We start from the raw sequence: 18,619 nt of genomic DNA on the forward strand, positions 1-18,619 counted from the left end.
CGCAGACCTCCGCCAAGCAGCTCATTTCCACCCATATACACGCATGCTGAAAATCGCCCAATTTCCCAAACCAACGCCGGCAAAAACATAACCTCCTTGGCAGGGGTGAAAAAAAAAATAACACAGCGATATGATTTTAAGAAAAAAAAAACCCCTTTAAAAATAGGAACCATTTGAAGCAGTTCACAACCACCAACATCATCAGCAGTATTGTCATTGCTTCCACTTCTGCCGCATACACCGCCATCAATGTTATCATGACGGTTACCTTGACAGTCACTTTCACCACCACAACCAGTATAACCACTGCAATATCATCATCACACTACTAACACTATCATTCACACCACTATTACCACCATCACCTCAGCATCACATATCACACCGCTCCTGTCGCCATTATAACCACCGATACTATTTTGTCCTCCTCCCATACTTATCTCGACCATCGTCATCATCAACACTGTCTCTAAACAGCAACAACGCCACCATAGGTTACGTGGAAACGATGTGTTTTCAAGGGAGATAATCAAAGAACGTAACGTAATACTTCATGTAAAGTAAATATAACAAATGAAAAATCCTTCAAGAATCCATAAAAATTCCTGGATCACTACCAAAATTTCATCATCTGTTCTTTGTGTCATTACCAACTTTTCCTGCAAGTTTCATCAAATACCGTTCACAACTTTTTGAGTTGTTTTGCACACAGACAGACAAACCAACGCCAATGAAAAGATAACCTTCCTTGGTGGAGGTAATTACTGGTTTCTAGCAGGCTAGTTGCTGATTTGTTGCACTTCTGATGGTGAGAGTGACAAGGGAGCATCTATGACTCAATGCAGAATAATATCTCAAGGAACTTCACTTATAAAACAGAATTATTTTGCTTTCTTTCTGATGTTTATATCTTTGTTGGCACAAACATAGATAAAGGACAAATACACACAGACACACCTACATATGCAATGTGTTTCTGTAAAGTATCTGTCTACCAAATTCCAAGCACAATGTGTTGGTTAACTCAAAGCTAAAATACAAATTATAAGATGCTTGTACAGTGAGATTGAACTTGGGCCCATGCAGTTGTGAAACAAACGTCTTAGCTACACAGCCACGTTTATGGAAACAGATTTCGTTGGTCCCTAATACAAGACATACAACGTTGCCCTTAGCAACAAAGCTAGACATTTGTTCATTTCAAACACCTACTTTATGTGCTTGTATGCATTTGAGCATTTGCCTCTGGTGTTTCACTGTTAATATGGTCCAGCTTTGGAATTAATGCTAATTGTTGGAATAATTACCAAGAGTAACTAAATAAGGAACTAAAGAAGTTTGTCTAACTACATGTAATAATAGCAAAGAGAGATTTGTAAATATCAATATTATGTCACCTTTACTTGGTTAAAAATATGTAGCGCATATATCATTCACACTTCTATAATTGTAATAATTATATAATTATACTTCTTCCACTTCTGATAATTATATTTACTAATGACTCATAATAGAAAGAAAATGAAAAGGAAATTAATAAAAAAAATCACGAACACAGACAAGTGTCTATCAGAAATATTGATTTGCTTTTTTTTTTTTTTTTTACATAGTTAACAAACAATCAGAAGAACTTGTTACTTTATATTTGGCTCCGTTCCACTTACAAACCATCAAAGGGTACCAACAACATTGTTAGAAAGACCTTGGCAGAAATAGAAAGAAATCTCACAAGATCTTTCACCGAAAACTTTGTATTTTTCACTTTGAAGACAGTAGAATGGTGTAGAAACAGTGTAGAAGACACAACTTCATGGTACCAACACTGTTGTCTCATGAATATTTCTAAGTGCAAATTTCATTAGGTTCAACTCTACAGCTCTCTGCAGACAATACTAGGGAATGGTAACAGTCGTATTCATATATATATATATATATATATATATGAATATATATTGTCCCACCCATGCTAACATGGAACTTGGATGTTAAATGATGATGATGATATATATATATAATATATCATCATTATCATTTAACATCTAAGTTCCATACTAGCATGGGTTGGATGGTTTGACAGGATCTTATTGGCCCAAGGACTGCATTATGCTCCAGTGTCTGCTTTGGCAAGGTTTCTACAATTGGATACCCTTCTTGACTACTTTACAGCATATATTGGTGCTTCTTTCATGACACCAGGAATAACGAGGCCATCATGCAGTTTGAGAGTTGTACAGACTTGAGTGGACAACTTTCTGCTTGGATATGAGGGACAAAAGATGGTTAGAAGCTGAATGGACAGGATGTACCTGATTTTCGTTGTTAGAATTATTCTGTTGCTCAGTTTGACACCACTAGCTGGCCCTTAGGTGGCCTTATCAAGGTCCTCACTATTGGAAGCATTTAGACAAGGTTTCACTCTGAGAACACACTTCCCTTTCCTCCATCACTATTGCGAGCCCTGTGAAACATTAATGGCTGCTGCCCTTCCTTTTCTGACTTAGATTTTGTTTTGTATTTTCTTAGTCCAACTTACAGTAGCTTTTCTAAGCCAGCAGAGCCAAGCAGTATCTCTAACAGTGGTGGCCATCCATCCAATACATATTTTTTCTCTGTCCCTTTACTCAGAAGGGACAGCTGTGCTCATAACTCTTTAGAGAACCTCTGAGACTGATGGGAAGGAGAGAGGAAGATCACTTGAAATGAGAACCTTTGCCCAAATGTTTGCAACAGAGTGGACTCCAGTAAAGACACCAAAGACCAGGTAATGGTGTTAAATCAACCAATGGCTTAAGTAGAGGCCATGACAAGATTTGAACTCAGAACTTAAAAAGGCAGAACAAACACCACAAGTCAGCCATCTGATGCTCTAACATTTCTGCCTTAGTAAGATTTGAACTCAGGATGTGGAAAAAACAACAGCAATACTGAGAATCAATATTAAAAACAGGATTTACCTGACCAATTATATCGCTTGGTACCCATCCATCGGAATTTTTCACTGTCTGCAAGAACATCACCATAATAACCATAACCAACCAATGAAACACTATAGCGTACAAGCTGGTCCCTTTGGTATATAGAACAGCAGTCTATATTCATGGAGTCTCCTAATAATAATAATATAAAAAGACAAAAAAACACAAATAGTTTTTAGTTTTTCATTGCAAAAGAGTATTAAATATTAATACAGTTAATATCAATAAATGAATGCAGTTAATATTAATAAATCAATATTTATTTTTGTATTAAATTAAATCATTAATTGCATAGTGAAAAGCAAGAATCAAAATGATGACCTGAATATCTATTCTTAATACGTTCTGACAAATTTAAATACAAATATGTTAACAGCTGTTGCATTCATAAAACACTTGATTCATAAGTGCATTAGAGTATTGAATTAAGTGACAAACTGCATTCAGTTATGCGAAAGCGAAATCGTGATGGCAACTGTACCAGTAGATCACTAAGAGCACCATCCAAGTGTGATTGTTGCCAGAGCACCAGCTATCTTGCTTCCGTACCGGTGGCATGTAAATAGCAACATTTGAGCATTATCGTTACCAGTGAAAAAATATTCGAGCGAGTTTGTTGCCAGTGCCGCTGGACTGGCTCCTGTGCAGGTGGTGTGTAAAATACACCATTTCGAGCATGGCCGTTGCCAGTACCTCCTGACTGGCCTTCGTGCCAGTGGCACGTAATAGCACCCACTACACTCTCGGAGTGGTTGGCGTTAGGAAGGGCATCCAGCTATAGAAACTCTGCCAAATCAGATTGGAGCCTGGTGTAGCCCTCTGGTTCACCAGTCCTCAGTCAAATCGTCCAACCCATGCTAGCATGGAAAGCGGATGTTAAACAACAATGATGACGATGATGAAAATTCGCTTACAGCTCAATCAAGTTGAACCCTAATTCCACCTCTGACAAAAACGTTAACACTTGTTAATGACATGACTACTACTTTTGGAAACTAAGCAACGTAAGCATTTATATTTTGTGTCCACAAGCAACAATAAATTAAACTGACTATAAGAATACAGAAACATGTTGTAGCTAAAATTATTATTGGCAATAACAAAGACTTGGAAATAGAGGTAACTCGAATGTGGAGTCTAAAACCAGAAAAAATTCCTATCATAGTGGGCACATTAAGTATGATAAAAAAATATTCAGACAAATACATAACAAAAACACCAGGACTTACAAATATATATAACATACAGAAAATAGCACTACTAGGCACTGCACACATCCTACATAAAACGTTTTCAATACAGTAACCATAAGAGCATCACAGCAAACCACAGCACATACCCAAGGCACACAGAGCTGTACTCAGTAGTGCAGTGAAAGCACGTGATAAAAATAAGACTACTTATTATAATAATAATAATAATCCTTTCTACTATAGGCACATGGCCTGATATTGGTGTTTTTTACGTGCCACCTACAAAGAGCCAGTCCATCGGCACTAGCAACGACCTCGCTCGAATGTTTTTTCATGTGCCAGTAAGGCGACACTGGTAACGATCATGCTATCATCTTAAATTATAAAAATAGATAGATACAGAGAAAGGATATAATAGATAGTCTTAGATACACTATGTTTGAAAAAAAAATATGGAGTGGTCATAAGTGGAATGTTTTCGATCATAAATCTATTTTGTTAGGACTGATCTGAGACTAAACAACAACAACAACAACCTTATTCATTGAAAAGAAATTAAATATGTTTTTTATCTCAGGCTTCTGTTAGGAAACTAATCAGCTAATTTCCATTCAAATGAAATCCTTGTGTTCGCTAAATTTATAAATAGTCTTGAACATTTATTCTATGTAAACTATTCCTTGTTAAAAAAAAAAAAAAAAAAAAAAAAAAAAAAAAATGACACCTGTTTCAAAAATAAAGACTCCTTTTGTGAACATAAATTTCTAATTAACTTTACATAGGTGATTATTAATTTCGTTTTTAATATTTTGTGATGAATTCAACGCAAAACTTAAAAGGAAAAATTAAGAGACATTAAGAGTTAATTAGAAATCTATACATACAAAACATTATTTTCCAAACAGGTGTCATTCTACTTGAAATGATTTTAATAGTTAACTTAGTTCAGGTGATATGAAAGAGAAAACGAAATAAACCTTGAATGAAAACATGGCTTTGCAAGTGTTTAGCTTATTCAATAAATGGATTATTGAAATCAATGTGTTTTTTATCACCTCAATAGTAAATAAATTTGTTCCAGCACACTTCAACATTCATTCACTTTACGAATATATTTTCAAGTGAAGGCGTGTGATTTAATCGTTAAGATATTTGGCTTAAGATTGTAAGGTTGCAAGTTTGATTTCTGGCAGCATGTTGCGTCATTGAGCAAGATACTTCATTTCACAATGCCCCAATCCACTCAGGTCGTAAAAAAACGAGTTGTAACTATAATTCAAAGGGCCGGCCTTATCACATTCTGTGTCATGCTGAATCTCCCCGAGAACTACATTAAGGGTATACATGTCTGTGGAGCGTTCAGCCATTTGCACATTAATTTTATGAGCAGGTTGTTCCATTGATCAGATCGACAGGAACCCTTGTTGCTGCAATTGACAGAATGCCAATTTGTTATTTTTTACATATATTTGCATACAAAATAGAAAAAAATTAGGTAGGGATCTACTATCATCACTATTATAATTATTACAGGTGTAAGGATTTTCGAGCGAGATCGTTGCCAGTGCTCCTGGACTGGCTCTTGTGCAGGTGGCACATAAAATACACCATTTTGAGCATGGCCGTTGCCAGTACCGCCTGACTGGCCTTCATGCGGGTGACACGTAAAAGCACCCAATACAATCTCTGAGTGGTTGGTGTAAGGAAGGGCATCCAGCTGTAGAAACTCTGCCAAATCAGATTGGAGCCTGGTGTAGCCATCTGGTAAATCAGATTGGAGCCTGGTGTAGCCATCTGGTTTCACCAGTCCTCAGTCAAATCGTCCAACCCATGCTAGCATGGAAAGCGGACGTTAAACAATGATGATGATGATGATGACAGGTATCTTAATGGAACCCGGGATTTGGATTTAATTCCTAGAGTAATCAAATCACTTTAGTTATGTAAAGTATTAACATTACTGATTCCAAAGCTTTAGAAAAACTCTGGGAAAGGCAGGTGTCTTTCCCTTGTAAATCAGAAGATTTGCATGTAAATTATTATTATTAAGATGGTGAGCTGGCAGAATTGTTAGTGCACTGGACAAAATGCTTAGTGGCATTTCATCAGGATCCTTGTGTTCTGAGTTCAAAACTCACCAAGGTCAACTTTATCTTCTATCCTTTGATGGTTGGTATAATAAGTACCAATTGAGCACCGTGGTCAGTGTAACTAACTTGCCCTTTCTCTCAAAACTGCTGGCCTTGTGCCAAAATTAGAATTATTATTATTATTATTATTATTATTATTATTATCATTAGCAAAAATAGAAAAGTGCCATTGTAATCAAGTGAACAATATTTCGACATCTCATGTGTCTTTCACAAGTTCAAAAAATAAACTTGTCAATCTACTTCATGTTTTTGAACCTGTGAAAGACACATGAGATGTCGAAATATCGTTCACTTGATAACAATGGCACTCTTCTATTTTTGATTCTATATCTTCTGGAGGAGTTACCTCAATCCTATATACATTATATATATATATATATATATATACTAGCAGAAATACCCGGCGTTGCCCGGGTTAAAGAGAATAATGAAATCTAAAAACGCCGTCTAGACTACGCATCATCTTTATATATTGAGATGTATATACACACACGCACCCAAACACACGTATATATATGTATATCAATATAAATATATGAGAGTCAATGAAGTTTCGTAAAAGAAGGTGATCATGTACATACTTTCTTGCTGTTGTGATTATAACACCTCATTGTAAACTATGCTCCTTGTTTTCCCTTGTGGAGCATATACAAATAGGTTTTTTGTTGCTGCCCACTCTTGAGCAGCCAACATACAGTTGTCCATGTGAGAAGCAGGGCTCTTCCAAGAGAAGACCAGCTACAGACAGTGTTTGACCCTGATATTTGTTTATGGACATGGCAAAAGTCACACGAAGGGGGAATTGTAGTCTTCTGAATGTAAAAGGAATGTCTGCTCCTGATGGAGTAAGAGGAATTCTTGGAATAAAGACGTCATACCCTTTTGCACATCCAGAAAGAATGGTAGCCTCGATAACGTGTGACATCATTTTCTAAATAATGCTCATCTGTTATATTCGGGTTAAAATTTCATCAACATCAAAAATATATGAATTTTCATGGGAGTTATGGCCGTTATGCAAAGAATATAATTTCCAAATTTCATAAAGATCCATTCAGTACTTTTGACATAGTTTTGGATAAGAAAACAAATGACTAATGTGTGTGTTAGTGTGCATGTGTATGTGTGTGTGATGGGTGTATATATGTATAGATATCTGTATGCATGTATATATGTATATATGTGTACATATTACATGTACATCTATATATATATATACATCTACACATATGTATACATATACATGTATGTATAGATCTATATATATATATACATATACATCTATATGTATACATATACATCTCTCTCTCTCTCTCTCTGAAAGTATCTGTCATTACAGTATCGAAATGGTGTACATATACATGTATACATATACATCTCTCTCTCTCTCTCTTTCTGTCTCTCTCTTTCTCTCTCTGTGAAAGTATCTGTCACTACAGTATCGAAATGTGATTGTTTCAGCTAGTGGAATAGTTTCATTTTTAAAGTGAAAGTATTTGACATGAGTGTTTTCGTTTCACTTTTGACACGTAATACTTAAATAGTGGAGGAGATATTATGTTGCCGTGTGCTCGAACTCTGCAAGAAGTTAATAATTTTTTTTGACTAAAACACAACTGGAACCCTAAGTAAGGCATGTGTAAAATTTGAATGAAATTGGTTGCGTAGTTCTCGAGTTTTAGGGATTCTCACACACACACACACACACACACACACAGACAGACAGACAGACAAACAGACATCAGACAGACAGACAGACAGACACACATTCTCATTTTTATATATATAGATATATATAGGTGCAGGAGTGGCTGTGTGGTAAGTAGCTTGCTTACCAACCACATGGTTCCGGGTTCAGTCCCACGGCGTGGCATCTTGGGCAAGTGTCTTCTACTATAGTCTTGGGCCGACCAAAGCCTTGTGAGTGGATTTGGTAGACGGAAACTGAAAGAAGCCCATCGTATATGTGTGTGTGTGTATATGTTTGTGTGTCTGTGTTTGTCTCCCCCAACATCGCTTGACAACCAATGCTGGTGTGTTTATGTCCCTGTAACTTAGCGGTTCGGCAAAAGAGACCGATAGAATAAGTACTGGGCTTCCAAAGAATAAGTCCTGGGGTCGATTTGCTTGACTAAAGGCGGTGCTCCAGCATGGCCGCTGTCAAATGACTGAAACAAGTAAAAGAGTAAAAAGAGTAAAGAGTATATATATATATATATATATTATTATTATTATTATTATTATTATTATCATTATTATTAAAGGGTGATGGATGGCAGAACCAGTATAGCACTGAACAAAATGTCTTGTGACTTAGTTATGTCACTTTAGGTACTGAGTTCAAATCCTGCCAAGATCAACATTACATTTCAGCTGAGAAGAGGGAGAGGGTTAATAAAAAAAATATTACTGGTCAGTAATGGGGTCTGTCTGAACAACTGCAAATATGGCCTTGTGTCTATATATTATTTTCGATTTGGAGAAAGGAACTACGTCTAAGGTCTTCATAGAATCCCTGAGACCTCAGCAGAATTTGAATTCAATACCGCTAAGTATTTAATGGTCCTACCAGATTGCAACCTTCTACCAGTTAAATATTAGGTTGATCTAATTAAAACTACATCCATTCACCAAAAACTGTATCACTGTTCCTGTGCAAGAAATTATTGATAACATTGTTGTTGTTTCTTCGTAACCCTAGCCCAGATGATCATCGTCTATTTTCTCTCACAGCACTGTAATCCATTGTCAGAGAATATAACTTAGCTATAAGGGTAAAAAGACAGAAATGAAAATAATTATGTTGAGGATGTCTTACCGGTAATGATATGTAAGGCTGATGTGACAGGGTCATTGATACCAACTGTTGAATAGACAACTGTATCTGTAGAACCTTGAAAGAAATGAATAAAAAAACACAGATTAAAGGGACAGCTGAACTTCAAATATTTCTTATGATAAGATAAGTAAGCTTAAAAAATAATAAATTTATCAGTTGCAGGTATGGCTGTGTGGTTAAGCAGCTCAATTTGCAACCATGTGGTTCTGGATTCAATCACACTGTGTGGCACCTTGGGCAAGTGTCTAATACAGTCCTGGGCTATAGTAGAAGACACTTGTGAGTGAATTTAATAGTAGGGAAACTGTGTGGAAGCCAGTCGTATGTGTGTGTATGTGTGTGTGTTATGCATTCCCCACCACTACTACTTGACAAACAATGTTGGTTTGTTTACATCCCCATAACTTAGTGGCTCAGCAAAAAGACACTTGAAAGTAAGTAGAGGTTAATCAGTTTTACTAAACGCCTCAAAGACACCCATTTAGATTCGTGATACCATGGATCTGCACTGCTTGTAACTATAGAGTCAGCCAACCAGAACAATGATGCCTCCACTGGCTGGGCCATGTACACTCAATGACAGATGGGAGGATCCCAAAAGACCTGCTGTATGATGAACTGGCTTCCAACAAGAGAACCACATCTCTATTTCAAAATGCTTAAGAGAGGGAGAGAGAGAGAGAGAGAGAGAGAGAGAGAGAGAAAGAAGAAGTTTCTTTCTAAGAAAATTGCAAAGTGGGAAGACATTGCTGAATATTGCTCTCACTGGAAACTGGAATTAGACAAAGGTTCAAAAAGATTAGAGGAAGGGGGCTGAGCCTTGCTGGTGAAAACATTACCAGGACAAGACTGGCAGACAGCACTTCAAGTGCAGTCACTCACATGAGCATCTCTTACCATTATTATTACTATAATTATATATATAGGTATAGGCAAGGCTAGGATAAGAAGTTTGCTTCCCAACCACATGGTTCTGGGTTCAGTTCCACTGTGTGGCACCTTTGGCAAGTGTCTTCTACTCTAGTCTCGGGCCGACCAAAGCCTTGTGGGTGGATTTGGTAGATGAAAACTGAAAGAGGCTGGTTATATATATATAAGTGTGTTTTTGTGTCTGCATTTGTTCCTCATCTGGTACGTGTGTGTTTAAGTCACCATAACATAGTAGTTTGGCAAGAGATCGATGGAATAAGTACCAGGGTTATTCGTTTAACTAAAATGCTTCAAGGTGGTGTCCCAGCATTCCCACAGTTTAATGATTGAAACAAAAGATAAATATTTATAATACTGACTCACAGAGGCAATGACTGAAACCTTTGGTATTATGTCTCGTGCTTGAGAAAAAGACCCATCAAACCATGAAATCACAGTCATGGCAGATACTGGTGTCACGTAAATTGGCACCCATGTCAGTGGCACATAAAAACACCCTGGTATCACACAAATGGCACGTAAAAGCACCCATTACACTCTTGGAGTGGTTGACATAAGAAGGGCATCCAGCTATAGAAAACCATGCCATATCAGACTGGAGTCTGGTGCAGCCTTCCAGAGTGCCAGCCCAGTCAAACTGTTCAACCCATGCCAGCATGGACAACGGACGTTAAATGACGATGATGATGTAATATTTAGAAGTTGTTGTTTAGCTCTTACTGGGCATTTGTTTGGCAAGTATTTAATGACATTCTCCAATGTGTGTAAGTTTGCAATATTTTTCATGACATTAAAATATGACTTTAAGGAAGCTTGGTTGCTATTTTAGCAATTCAGGTGACCATGTAAAGGCCCCTTTACTGGCTACAGTAGTTATGGCATAGAAAGAAGGTGTCACATTGCCAAAGACAAGATTCAGTCAAGCCATGTTTCTGGCAAACACATTCTGTTAATTCCATTTGATTTTCCATAATTACAAAGAAAAAACATTGGAATCCAAGAAAAAGTTGAGGTTTGGCAAACATAAACAAAGGTTCTTTTTCTTCTTTCTGTTAAAGAATGTGAAGAAAACATTCCAAATGAGAGATATCAATAGTCTCAGACAAATCAGAGACGAGTCCAATAAGAAGTAAAAAGAATGCAGCATTATGGATTAATGTTGTTTTCTACTCCAATCTTTTTCAATGTTAATTAACCAACTCTTATATCAATATTGTTTTACTGTAGAGGAATTGTATTTATAATATGTTACAAATGTGTAGGGTGGAGGGACGTAGCTTAGTGGTTAGGGTGTTGAACTGATGCTTGTAAGCTTGTGGTTTCAATTCCTGCTCTAGGTGATGCGTTGTGTTCTTGAGCTAAACACTTCATTTCAGTTGCTCCAGTCCACTCAGCTGGTAAAAATGAGTAATGCTGCGATGGACTGGTGTACTGTCCAGGGAGGAATATATACATCAAAGGAACTGGGAAATTGGCCCTATGCTCCTTAAGGAATAATATCGACTAACCATACAAAACAGTTACAAAAGTCCAGTGCAGGCTTCTGCCTGGCCGGCTGTTGTCAAACTGTCCCACCCATGCCAGCATGGAAGGCGGATGTTAAATGATGATGATGATGATATGGGAACACGTCTGAAGTCTTAGGACATCTGCTTCAGCAAATTCCACCTGACCAATGCAAGCATGGAAAAGTGGATATTAAAACAATGACGATGATGGTTTTATAAATATGGAACTTCAAGATTCACCATAGAAGCTTATTTAGCCTGAAGGTTTAAATAAACCACAATTGAAATTTGAAGTCTCAGTCAATTCTAAATTTCACTTCTGCTAGTAGGATTGAGTCTTTATTCATCATTGTAACTTGATCTTTTTATTTTTTTCTTAAAATTCTGTATTACAATCTATGTCATTATCATCACTTTTACTCGTTTTTTCATGCTTGCAAATCAGAAAATGTTTTATTGTTTTCTTTTAATTTTCACTGATTGAGAACACTAAATATGACATTCTCATACATCTTATACATATACATATTTGTATATACATTTGTGTGGAGGCGCAATGGCCCAGTGGTTAGGGCAGCGGACTCGCGGACGGAAGATCGTGGTTTCGATTCCCAGACCAGGCGTTGTATTTATTGAGCGAAAACACCTAAGCTCCATGAGGCTCCGGCAAGGGGTGGTGATGACCCCTGTTGTACTCTTTCGCCCCCAACTTTCTCTCACTCTTTCTTCCTCTTTCTCGAGTAACACTGCGATGGACTGGCATCCCGTCCAGCTGGGGGGAACACATACGCCATAGAAACCGGGAAACCGGGCCCATGAGCCTGGCTAGGCTTTGAAAGGGCGACGTTTATCGTTTTTATATACATTTGCAAAATTTATCAGGTTCAATTAGTGAGTGACTACAGCTGGTAAATACAAAATCCAGACAGAAGAGGAATCAGACATAACGTGCAAAGAAGGAGGCTGCATTGATGGGTGATGTGTGTGGAGGATAACAGTTGCATAAAAAGAGTGAAGTGCCTAGTGATTCATGTGGAAGGAACCCTGCGGAAGAAGAGGTAGTGGATGCTTATCTCAAGAGGCTGTCTCATGAAAGAGATGATGACAAGAGGCTGCAACAAGTGACAAAACAGTGTGATAGTGAAAACCCAGCCAACCTAGGCAAGTTTTTAAAGGAAAAAGAACGTGTGTGAATATAAATGTGGTGATGGTAATGAGGGTATGGTTGTATTCATAAATAGGGATTCAAAGATTCAAGAAAGAAAGGAAACTAAATTATGATGACGAGGAAGGTTTTCTGTGTCATAAATACATTAATGAATAATGAATAAAGATATCAAAACTGTAAAATAGATGAAATAGAATAACAAAAAAAAAAAAAAACTATACAAATAAATAACTCACACTGACACACATTAAATATTTTCTCTAAATAAAGAAAATGGGGGAAAATATGCAACTGAGAGAGAGAGAGGGGGAGATAGGGAGAAATGGGAGAGAGAGGAGGCGAGAGAGAAAGGGAAAGGGAGAGAGAGAGGGGGAGGGATGGGTGAGGGTTTTTTTTGCTATTTATACCTCTTTAGAAATGTATGACAAAGAAAGTGCACTACTCAACACATATTGAAAAATGAGAGAAAAGGAAATAATGAGGAGTGGTAGAACAATGTGTTTACATAAAATAGATGGACTAGATGAAACTGGAGAGAGAGAGAGAGAGAGAGAGAGAGAGAAGGGGGAAGGATAAAATTGCTACAGCTGGGTGGGTGTGGCACAAAGAAACAGCATTGCAGAAGGTGGATTCTGCCAACAAGGCTTCCATAATCATACATGATATGAATGGAGGTGTTAGACATTGAAGATGCTATTCCAAGTTGTCGTTATTTCACAACACATCTATTTTCCAAATTTCCTATTCATTTTTCATTTTTTCTTTTTATAGTTGAATATGAGAAAAGACCATGGTACCTCTGTAACAGAAGAACTGTGCAATGGTGAAAGTAGTCATTGGTCATTTGGTAACATATTGGCAATACAAAAATGCAAAAGAATGTTTTGTTATTTACAGTCTGTAGGGAGGGAGCTGCAAAACATCAGGCACACTACCTCTCCTCTTCTGTCTAACTTAGAACAACGCAAACATCACAACATGATATATTGTTGTTGGCACTCCGTTGCTTACGACGTCGAGGGTTCCAGTCGATCCGATCAACGGAACAGCCTGCTCGTGAAATTAACGTGGAAGTGGCTGAGCAATCCACAGACATGTGTACCCTTAATGTAGTTCTCGGGGGAGATTCAGCGTGACAAGGCTGGCCCTTTGAAATACAGGTACAACAGAAACAGAAAGTAAGAGTGAGAGAAAGTTGTGGTGAAAGAGTACAGCAAGGTTCGCCACCATCCCCTGCCGGAGCCTCGTGGAGCTTTAGGTGTTTTCGCTCAATAAACACTCACAACGCCCAGTCTGGGAATCGAAACCGCGATCCTATGACCGCGAGTCTGCTGCCCTAACCACTAGGCCATTGCGCCTCCACGACAGCATGATATAAAACCATTGTGAAAAGCTTTTCTTTTAACCTAAACCAACCACAGAATTGTCATATGTCTCCCAAATGTAACATGTTAAGTGACCAATATCAAAGAAAAGAAACTCATTTCATCGGCTGGTTAGAGTGTACTGACCTGCTGGAATGATGCCGATCCTTAAGTCTGGCTGTATAGGAGTTGTGTCACGACAGGGTTGTTCATTCCCATTGTCTTTCAGTGTTCTTATTAGCAATCCATTTAAAAGTTCTGTAAACATCCCATCACCACCCACACAGACAATCCTGAAAAAAATAACAAGATTTTCTTTGTCAGAAAGTACCGTGATATTCTATAAAAGTGCAACTTTACACATTAAAAAGTCATCCACACAATGAGAGTCCCTTGGAAACCAATAAATTATACCCTCTCGCCATCTCTTTCGTTGTTACTGTTCTAATGAGCAACAAAGTTGTGTGTTTCCCTAAATCACAACCTCCTGGTTTGCCCACACTTCTCTTCTTGTCGTACCCACCATGTCTCAACTTTGAAACTTACACCAAAAATTTTGTCCAAACCGTTATTCCCAGAGCTGAAGCCTTCTGGAGCTCCATCCATGCCCACCTGCATCAATGAGAGAGTCTTTACATGATTGCTTGACCTGCAAAAAAATAGCAGCCAAATCTCCCTCAACTTATACCCGAACATCTTGTTAATGAAAAGACACATTAGATAATGTAGTCTTAGATCACTATATCAAACTGAAAAATTACAGCTACAATGCATTACATTGCAAGGCTATTTTTCAAGCAGGGCTGACCAGGAGTTAAAGGGCAACAGTTACATCACCAGTTAGGAAGGATCTATAAGGCTTGTGAGTTCAGCACCTCTTCCCCAGACTAATATATAAAAACATCTGTAAAGCTAAAGCCTTGGTAAAGGGTGCCAATGTACTTCACTGGATTTAAGAGAATAAAAGAAAAATCCACTACTCCCATGGTTTGGAAAGGGAGTTTTTTTCTTATTTATTAAGAATTCTTTCTGGTTACTAATACCTTTAATTTATTCAAGATCTCTCGACTCATCTCTTTATTCTTTTACTTGTTTCAGTCATTTGACTGCGGCCATGCTGGAGCACCGCATTTAGTCAAGCAAATCGACCCCAGGACTTATTCTTTGTAAACCTAGTACTTATTCTATCAGTCTCTTATGCCGAACTGCTAAGTTACGGAGACGTAAACACACCACCATCAGCTGTCAAGCGATGTTGGGGGGACAAACACAGACACACACATATATAATATACGACAGGCTTCTTTCAGTTTCCGTCTACCAAATCCACTCACAAGGCTTTGGTCAGCCCGAGGCTATAGTAGAAGACACTTGCCCAAGGTGCCACGCAGTGGGAATGAACCCGGAACCATGTGGTTGGTAAGCAAACTAATTACCACACAGCCACTCCTGCACCTATGGAGATTTTTTTTGTTCATCTCTCTCTCTCTCTCACACACACATAATCACACACTTCTGTCAGAATCAACATTAGACATAATATTGGATAACTCTTTGTTTAGCAAATCAAAAATGAAAAACTATAACAGAAGCAATGGTGACGGCTAGAAATCATATATGTTTGCAGATAGACTTTCTCTTTTTCCTCTCTCTCACAGACACACACACACACATAAACACATTAAGTAAGATAAACAAGATGAAACCCATCTACAGTAAAGTTAAACAAAAAACATATCTTTATTGATTTCTATGTCCACTTACCCATCGTATTTGGCAAGATCAGCTTCTTGTAAGTAATCCAAGGCATAGTTTGCCCTGTCTGTTGCTGTAAAAGGAAAATAAAGTCAATGTATGTTCATGTGCTTATGTACATTTATATTACATTATACATAATATATATAAATTAGGGTATACTGGATGTATGTGTGTGTGTATGAGTGTAAATAGGGGAAAAGAATGCTGAGCAAAGCTGGCAGATACTTAAAATATGACTGTTAATTTACTCAGTAGAACTGTACTAAGTAAATTCAACCTGTTTAAATAGCCAAGTGAGTTTAACGATATTTTGATTAGTTCGCTGTAAAATTCCTTCACAAACAGTAGGCCATATTACAAATAATCTAACGTGTACACGCAGAGACAGACAGACAGACATGCATAAAAAACGTAAAGAAAGATACAGACACAAAGAAATACACACACACACACTCACATACGCAAAAGTTTATTGCTGATTGGATGTCTTGCATTATTAATTGGAGAGGAAATTAAAGATATACAATTTGCAAGCAAGGTTTCATAACCAATTAATGATGCCAAATCCTAATGGAAACAAAAGCAATATCTCCTTGGAATTTAATATTACATAATGGCTAGCATCCTTGACCAGCCAGAAGAAGTTATGGCCTTGCTGATTGGTCAATATTTTCTTGGTGCAGATGAAGAACTCAACTGAACTACTAGTTCAAACTGTCTTTCTTTTACTTGTTTCAGTCATTGGACTACGGCCATGCTGGTGCACCACCTTAAAGAGTTCAATTTTTAAAGCCTAGTACTTATTCTATCGGTCTCTTTTGCTGAATCACAAAGTTATGTGGATGTAAACAAACCAACACTGGCTGTCAAGTGATCAGGGGAACAAACACAAAACACAAAGACACATGCTAGCATGGAAAGCGGACGCTAAACGACGATGATGACTCCTCAAAAAAGATGAAAGTCTAAGTTGAACGCAGCATAATTTGAACTTAAAATGTAAAGAGCCACAACAAACACCACAAGGCAATTTTCTTCCTCACATTCCAATTTTGCCAATCCACCACTCTTCTATTATACAATAATAACCCTTTCTACTATAGGCTCAAGGCCTGAAATTTTGTGGGAGGGGGTAGTCAATTACATCAACCCTAATTCTCAACCCTGAAAGGATGAAAGGTAAAGTCAACCTTGACAGAATCTAAACTCAGAACTTAAAGACGGATGAAATGCTGTGAAGCATTTTGCCCAGTGTATCAATGATTCTGCCAGCTCACCACCTTGTGTTAAACAACAATAAGAAGAATTAATGATGTCATTACACTCCGTCGCTTACGACGTCGTGGGTTCCAGTTGATCCAATCAATGGAACAGCTTGCTTGTGAAATTAACATGCAAGTGGCTGAGCACTCCACAGACATGTGTACCCTTAACGTAGTTCTCGGGGATATTCAGCGTGACACAGTGTGACAAGGCTGACCCTTTGAAATACAGGTACAACAGAAACAGAAAGTAAGAGTGACAGAAAGTTGTGGTGAAAGAGTACAGCAGGGTTCGCCACCATCCCCTGCCGGAGCCTCGTGGAGCTTTAGGTGTTTTCGCTCAAACACTCACAACGCCCAGTCTGGGAATCGAAATCGCGATCCTATGACTGCGAGTCCACTGCCCTAACCACTGGGCCATTGCGCCTGGGCCATTGCGCCTGGGCCATTGCGCCTGGGCCATTGCGCCTCCACTGATGTTGTTATCAAAACGAAGAGATAAAATTATAAATTTTACAGAAAAATATATGAATTGCCAACTTACTGATAGAATGCACGATAATGTCAGCTAAATCAAACAGTGGAACCACCTTCTCTGCATAAATTTTGGGTCCCTTTTTCTTGCCACCAACAGGATTGATGAAGACAAGGAGACTCTTGGGCCGACGGAATTCTATAAAAGAAATAAAAATAAAAAGTGAAAATTAGTTCCCAAGAGGAAATTTAAGTAACTGTCAACATCATGAAAACCTACACTGTACTCAGCCTTCTGGGATTGACAAAATAAAGTGTATGGCATGTAAAAAGCACCATTCGAGCATGGTCAATGCCAGTACCACCTGACTGGCCCCCGTGCCAGTGGCACAAAAAAAAAAGCACCCACTACACTCTCAGAGTGGTTGGCATTAGGAACAGCATCCAGCTGTGTAAACTTTGCCAGATCAGACTGAAGCCTGGTGCAGCCTCCTGGCTTGCCAGTCCTCAGTCAAACCGTCCAACCCATGCCAGCAGGGAAAGCGAACGTTAAATGATGATGATGATAATGATGATATATACACACACACATACAAGTATGTGTGTGATTTTTTTAATGATGTGTAACATCAAAAGATGATATTGAGAAAATTGATTAACTGGTGCTTTTGAACCAAAATTTTTTGTTTGATATTTATCTCAAATACGTTACAGGCACTCCCTTGTCACTTTTACCATTGCAAATGCAGTGAACCAAGGATTAACCCAATGGAACCTGTATCCAATCTAAAGAAAGGCAAAAGCATCACTTTCCCCAGAGAAATATGAACTCAGAATGGTGTGAGATGAGTGCATACAAAATGAATGAATCATCATTTAAAATTCGTTTTCCATGCTGGCATGGGTTGGACAGTTTGACAGCTTGGGCATGTTTTCTACAGTTAGATGCCCTTCTTTATGTCAACTACTTTACAATGTGTACTGGGTGCTTTTAT

At 38.0% G+C, this 18,619-nt stretch overlaps 1 protein-coding gene across 1 annotated transcript in view; it reads right to left on the reverse strand.

The window, feature by feature from the left end:
• Window positions 1-18,619, reverse strand: part of LOC106884171 (ceramide kinase) — a 108,854-nt gene that overhangs the window by 14,910 nt on the left and 75,325 nt on the right. Inside the window, exons 3-7 of the mRNA XM_014935414.3 lie at window positions 17,695-17,823; window positions 15,895-15,958; window positions 14,278-14,423; window positions 9,140-9,214; window positions 2,955-3,107 (exon numbers count right to left, since the gene is read on the reverse strand). Coding sequence (XP_014790900.1) covers window positions 2,955-3,107; window positions 9,140-9,214; window positions 14,278-14,423; window positions 15,895-15,958; window positions 17,695-17,823 — 567 coding nt within the window. The remainder of the gene's footprint in view (window positions 1-2,954; window positions 3,108-9,139; window positions 9,215-14,277; window positions 14,424-15,894; window positions 15,959-17,694; window positions 17,824-18,619) is intronic.

This window comes from Octopus bimaculoides, chromosome 1 (assembly GCF_046866305.1).
Source record: "Octopus bimaculoides isolate indiv1 chromosome 1, ASM4686630v1, whole genome shotgun sequence".
NCBI classification, from domain to species: Eukaryota; Metazoa; Mollusca; class Cephalopoda; order Octopoda; family Octopodidae; genus Octopus; species Octopus bimaculoides.